The following is a 7,058-nucleotide window of genomic DNA, read 5'->3' on the forward strand; positions in this document are numbered from 1 at the left end:
GAAACTTGTGTGTGTTTAAACTGAAGGTCAATATGTGAATCAGCTTCACACACGCACGCACACACACACGCACGCACACACACACCGCTGTCAAAATCTGCATACACCAAAACAAATCTTATCTCTCAATTTATTTGCCTTTTTTATTTTTCTATCTGCAAGGTTGCGTCATCAGATTTAAACTATGAAAGTTGATTCATTATAACTTACAGTCTACTTGATGAATGCAGAATAAGGTTGAAATGATACAGCCATTAAATCTTAGTTCTACAGTAGCTATGATGAAAGACAAATCATCAAAACAGGAAAATCCAGTCATCTAAGCACACAGACACGAATTACACCATTGTGTAATAGCAATTTCACTGAGACAAAACAAATCAGTCTACATCGGGTCGTCTCTCTCAAAATTCTGTCTACATCACATGCAATGTCCTAGTCCAAGGCACCGGGAAAAATATATTCTGGAATGACGTATCCAGGCCTGACATGACAATATCCCCACATGTAGACTGTTTTTTTGTCTGTTTTTTTCTCTTCTCACTCTTCCTGCTCACTCCATTGTACCCATTGTACATTACCTGTGGCTTATTTATAGTGCTTAGGCTGATTGCAAAGTGAACTAATTATCTAAAACAGTTTTCACATGAGAAAGTGTGCCAGAGAGTTGGCAAAATAGTGTAAATAATAGCCATTGTGCCTACAGTTGTGCAAATTGTGTGTTACAAAATTGCAAACTGAGTGCAAAGCAGTGTTTGTGCTTTTAGTTTTGCGAACTCAGTGAGTGGTTTTGCCATTGGTGTGTAGAGTTTTGCAAAAAAAGCCATAGTTACAAAAAATGTGTTTAAGCATTCAGAAAAAACTGTAAGTGCTCTCCCCAATCCCAGACTTTTACATTGCATGCTTGTTTTTAATGGATGCAAAACAGCTCGGATATTGCTGAATGTCAATGGAGGGACGAATGAAGCTGTCACCCCGACCAGGCAACCCCATGTATTCTAAGTAAATGCAGACATATCGGTTTTTATACTATATTTTATGCAGGTGAGACATGGAAAAACAGTTTTAGAAAGATGAGTTTTGCCATGTTAACATATAGAGACTGACGGCCTGTGGGTCATGAAGGGCACTTATTTGGATGTGTGGTGGCCTTACCCATGTAAAAACGTAAAAAGTGAAATAACATTTTGTCCTATAGAAACATTATATCAATGGAAACATGTATTGTTCTAGTTCTTGTTCTTGTTCTTGTTCTATAAATGGCATAGTGCATGGTATTTCCATAACTGCGAGATATGTGCTTCATGATGACGTTGTTAACAGACCAAGACGTATAGCAGCAATCTATCTGAAATAACACCTATTTGAATAGGCTAGCCTAGGCCTACCATTCATGATTGTCACATACCGTATTGAAGTTGTGGGAAGTAAACATAGCTTAAACTGTATGTTTAAACTGTATTTCGAGTTTAATGTCGGCATTTCGACTTTAAAGTCGACACGTGTTACCTGTTTTTCTGGTTGTATTCTATTAATGAAAATGAGAAATCAAGACATAAATGTATATATATAAGTATATAACAACAATAACAACAACAACAACATTAATGCTATAATAATGATGTAAGAGGGAGTATCGTAGCCTAAGGAGATAATTTGTGCTTAAGTGCATAAGTGAGTAGTTTGTTGAGTGTGTTTTTCATACATTCTTGGAGATACGGAACAGACTGGTAATTCGTGTTTAAGGGCAGAGTAATTAACATGCAACAATGACTTCTTCTTTCGAGAATTATTGTGCTCAGCCGCAGTCGCTCACCTTAGATTGTACATAAACCTACTCGGAATAAGTACGATGACGCTTTAAGATAGACCTTCAGTTAACCCTCCTTATATTGTGCGCATACATTACCTACTAGGAATAAAGTGTGATGACTGACCCTTTACAGACCTCAGGTGTGCCATCAGGAGGTCTGTGTACCACACTTCACACTTGAAGCAAAAGAAAGAGATAAAGAGAAAGAAAAAAGAAAGAATGAATGAACAAAACACAGTATGCAGGCTGTGACGCAACACAACATTTTTGATCTTTTCCCAGCAGCAATGTCATTGTCTTGTCATACACGGCAAAGGCGCGTGCGTGCATTTGTGTGTAATGTTCTTGGCTCTTTGTCAACATTGTTAAACCCTACCTGTGGAATTATGATGAATATCACATAGTGACTGATACACAATGAATTGTATTGTTTTGGTCCTGGTCTTAGACGGAATCAGGTCAACTGACAGGAGATCTGAATACTGTTCCTTGTTGTGCTGCCAGCATATATAACTATTGGGTTAGGGATTTATATCTCTTTACTGATCATAGTGACTGTGCTTCCGGTGTTAAGCTAATCTTGTGGAAATAGCTAGGCGCTAACAACACATGGTCAGGGGTTTAGAACGCATAGGGCGCACATGCAGGCTCATGGGAAATGATTGTACATGACTGTACCGCAATTGAAGTGGCTTTGGAAAGAAACATGTACGTTAGGGTGACCAGACGTCCCCGGTTTCCGTGACCTGTCCCCGGCTGGAGCTGACCCCAGAAAATGTCCCCGGTTTTCACTGTGACTGACAGACCCGAAAATGGAATAAAAAGAAAGAAAGAAAGAAAGAAAACACTGACGTACTGTATAGTTGATAAGCTATTTTCTGAAAGTATATAACCCGAAGATGTGATTAAAACATGCGCTTAGACATGTCCCATCCCCCTAATTGTTTGGTTGCCTATGCATATTACATTGGGTATGGGAAAATCTGAGTTTTGCCCTGTATACTATGAAGGGAAAACTGATTCAACCCTCCAAACCATATATTTTCTGAGAACTTTTGACAAGATTTGGGAAAGATTCTTAAAAGACTGTAGTCTTTTTTTTTAAGTATATTTTTTGGGCCTTTTTATGCCTTTAATGAGACAGGACAGTGGAGAATGACAGGAAGTGAGTAGGAGAGAGAGTTGGGGGGGGGGGGATCCAGAAAGGACCACGGGGCGGGAATCGAACCCAGGTCGCCGGTATATGATGCAGGTGCCCCAGCTACTCGCGCCATGGTCAGGGGCAGTAGTCTTTTAAAAATGCCCCCTACGCATGCTTTACTCAAAAGACTACAGTCTTTTAAAAATCTTCCCCAAATCTTGTGAAAATCATATGGTGTAAGGAGGCCTTAATTCTGGCTAATACCTGTTCATTACAGCTGATTTTCAAAGTTACCAATGTTCTTGATCTCAGCTACCTTGTGATCAGAGAAGAAAACAGACAAGAAACTTTTTAAGGACTGTTCGTTATTTATTGAAGGGGCCACCGGAGGAAAATAGGGGAGTGCCATGTTGGAGGGTCATTGAAAAATGTCTTGCAGGCAAGGGAGGGTCATGCAACTTTTGACTGAAGCACTCAAAAGCCCCTTTTATAAATAACGAACAGTCCCTTAATCACTTCCCTTGCAATTTAGGAGAACTAGGCTAAGATAAACTGCTTTATGAATTGTAAGGGCAGTGTCCCCGTTTTAAACATGACATGTTTTAGAGGTATTTACGCTTCTGAACTGAAAATGTCCCCGGATTTTGTCTCAGAAATCTGGTCACTTTAATGTAAACGTACCACAACTATTGTAAATGTAGATGCACACAGTTATATTTAAGTGGAAGAGAGGGAAAAAGAAAAAGTCTAAGTCCATCTCTCATAGACACACAAATGAATATCATCTGCTATCTGACTGACGTTACATGCAATAACCTTTCTGCTTCCTTTGCCTTGCAGAAACCCAGGCTCAGACGGCAAGCGGTAAGGGGCAAATCTTTCCTGACCATACTCCACCTGTCTGCTATTTTCAATCGATAGTGCACACCTTTGCTCGGATGTTATGGCTCATAGTGGTCAGAGGTTCAACTGGGGTGTTCACTGTAAAAGTACATTGGCAGAGGGACAAGGCAACAGAAACATAGTGATACATCTGTGTTAAATAATTCTTCAGCAACTACACAGTATTGATTGCAAGATTGTCACTGCAAGATGTTTTGTATATGAGAGAATATGCACTGGTTTTAATTGTATACTAATTTTGTACACACATGTTGCTAGATTGTTAATCTGTTAAATTGTTAATTCAGTAAAACGAGCCTGTAATCTAGTAAAATGAGAGCATGATTTAGTAAAACGAGCACAAAATTGATTAAAGTGAGCGCACAATTTAGTAAAATGAGCACACCATTTTGTAAAGAGCTCACATTTTCTTGATATACAAAAAAATCTTTCAGTGACATCTCCTGGGCTCTGTACATACAACCCCAAATCAGTTGGGACGTTGTGTAAAATGTGAATAAAAACAGAATGTAATAATCTGTAAATCACGTAAACTCATATTTAGTTACCAAAAGGACACAGACAACATATGCTGAAAATGACAAATTTGACTATTTCATCGAAAATATATGTTCATTTTGAATTTGATACCAGCAACACGTTTAAAAAAAAGTAGAGAATCCAAATAGGGATAGAACTGAAAAACAATATTGGATGGCCGTGGTCTTTTGGACCTCAGATGCCACTGCATTAAAACCAGACCTGTTTCTAAGAACATCATTGTATGGGCTCAGGAAAACCTTATTGTCTATGAGTATGTTGATACTCAATTCAGAAATGCTAGAGTAAACTTTACCATGCAACAGTCAAAATTGTATTTAGACATGATACAGAAATACTCTTGTCTGGGCCTGAGCTTGTTTAAAATGGACTGAGGTAACGTGGAAAAATGTCCTTTGGTTAGGCCAATCAAAACATCTTGCACATCTGGCAAGGCACAATCAATTCGGAATGATGTATACAGGTTTTGAACAACATATACTCTCATCCAGGCAATGCGTTTTTCAGGGAAGACCTTGAATATTTCAGGAAAACAATGTCAAAATGAATTCTGCACATATTTAAAAAGAATTTCTCCATAGAGGTCCAGATGCTAAAATGTCTGAGGTCCAGACCTGTCAAATTAGGTGCATCATGGAATGAAAAACATGATTAAGAATACCTCATACTGTTGAGCAACTCAAAATCCTATATCGGGCAGGAATGGGATCATGATCACCTAAAATCCAAAACTGTGAAACCAATGCTGATTCATCATGTGAAAGAATGAAAATATGCATCAATACATCAGTAATTAATTGGTCATTCATAATTCATACATTTTGTTGAGTGTCAGTCTGTCAGCTGATAAATGAATGTGTTGTTTCCATCAGAGTGTGGAATAGCCCCGCTCAACACTCGCATCGTGGGGGGTTTGGACACCCTCGCGGGCAGCTGGCCCTGGCAGGCCAGTCTTCACCTGAATGGGAGACACATCTGTGGCGGGACCCTCCTCAATAGCCAGTGGGTCATGACCGCAGCCCACTGCATACTCAGGTAAGAGTCCAGCCAGTGTGCTCACGGAACAGCTCCTTAATCAGCCAGTAGCCCCAGCAGGCTTATAGTGGCTGCTCTGGTGTTTATTTCGGATGGGCCCCACTCTCTCTCTCTCCTTCTCCATCAGCCTTACTTAAGCCAACTGGAGGCTTTACCTGGGTCTCTCTCTCTCTCTCTCTCTCTCTCTCTCTCTCTCTCTCTCTCTCTCTCTCTCTCTCTCTCTCTCTCTCTCTCTCTCTCTCCTTCTCCATCAGCCTTACTCTAGCCAACTGGAGGCTTTACCTGGGCCTCTCTCTCTCTCAGGGGGCAGCCGTGGCCTACTGGTTAGCGCTTCGGACTTGTAACCGGAGGGTTGCCGGTTCGAACCCCGACTAGTAGGCACAACTGAAGTGCCATTGAGCAAGGCACCTAACCCCTAACTGCTCCCCGAGCACCGCTGTTGTTACAGGCAGCTCATTGTGTGTGCTTCACCTCACTGTGTGTTCATTGTGTGCTGAGTGTGTTTCACAGTTTGGGATAAATGCAGAGACCAAATTTCCCTCACGGGATCAAAAGAGTATATATACTTACACTCTCCTCCATCAGCCTTACTCTAGCCAACTGGAGGGTTTACCTGGGCCGGCAGGTGCAGTCCGGGAGCAACCCCAACGAGCAGAGCCTCTCCATTATTCGCATCGTCACTCACCCGCAGTACAACAACACGCTCTTCAACAACGACGTTGCTCTTATGCAACTCAGCACCAGCGTCACCTTCACCAACTACATCCGCCCCATCTGCCTGGCCAACAGCAGCAGCACCTTCCACAACGCCACCTCCTGCTGGGCCACCGGATGGGGCAACATCGGCAAGGACGGTAAAGATAGAGAATGTCTAATAAGGGCTCTGGTAAAGACTAGGACTGCTCACAGTGCTGAACATCAAGTACCTACGTATAGTGCACTATGTTAGCTAATAGTGATAGGAATAGCTACGTATTCACTATATAGTGCACTATGTTAGCTAATAGCAGAGAATGTCTAATAAGGGGAGAACTTTCACTTTCGGAACGCTTCCGGTGTGGTACTGCATCTAGGGGCGCTCGCGGGCGAGTCCAGAATGAATGGAGGTCTATGGAGCTGTACCCCTCAAAATCCACTTTTCTCGGGATATCATTTTTTTTCAAGTAATTTGAATATTGTATTCGAAAGGGGAGGCAAAGACAATACACTTGGTTAAAATAAAATCTGAGGGTTTCAGTTAAATAGGTGAAAACAATAAATTTAGCCATGTAGCTCCATAGGATGTCATGTATTTTGGACTTGCCCGCGATCGGCATCTAGGTGAACTCTGGTGAACTGCAGACAAATTTGGTTTGTATGGGATTAATAGAGAGTGGGGAGGCTCTCCGTAGACTGGCTCTGCTAATAGTGATAGCAATAGCTACGTAGGGCTATTCACTATAGTGCACTATGTTATAGCTAATAGGGGTAGCAATAGCTATGTATTCACTATATAGTGCACTATGTTATAGCTAATAGTGGTAGCAATAGCTATGTATTCACTATATAGTGCACTATAGTGGTAGCAATAGCTACGTAGGTCTATTCACTATAGTGCACTATGTTATAGATAATAGTAATAGCAAT

The 7,058-nt window shown here is 41.1% G+C and overlaps 1 protein-coding gene across 1 annotated transcript in view; it reads left to right on the forward strand.

Annotated features, from left to right (window-relative positions):
- zgc:123217 (uncharacterized protein LOC641414 homolog) overlaps positions 1-7,058 on the forward strand; it is a 31,689-nt gene that overhangs the window by 21,091 nt on the left and 3,540 nt on the right. The window contains exons 3-5 of the mRNA XM_042086553.1: positions 3,795-3,818; positions 5,270-5,432; positions 6,018-6,286. Of these exons, the coding sequence (XP_041942487.1) occupies positions 3,795-3,818; positions 5,270-5,432; positions 6,018-6,286 (456 nt within the window). The remainder of the gene's footprint in view (positions 1-3,794; positions 3,819-5,269; positions 5,433-6,017; positions 6,287-7,058) is intronic.

Source organism: Alosa sapidissima, chromosome 3 (assembly GCF_018492685.1).
Source record: "Alosa sapidissima isolate fAloSap1 chromosome 3, fAloSap1.pri, whole genome shotgun sequence".
NCBI lineage: Eukaryota > Metazoa > Chordata > Actinopteri > Clupeiformes > Clupeidae > Alosa > Alosa sapidissima.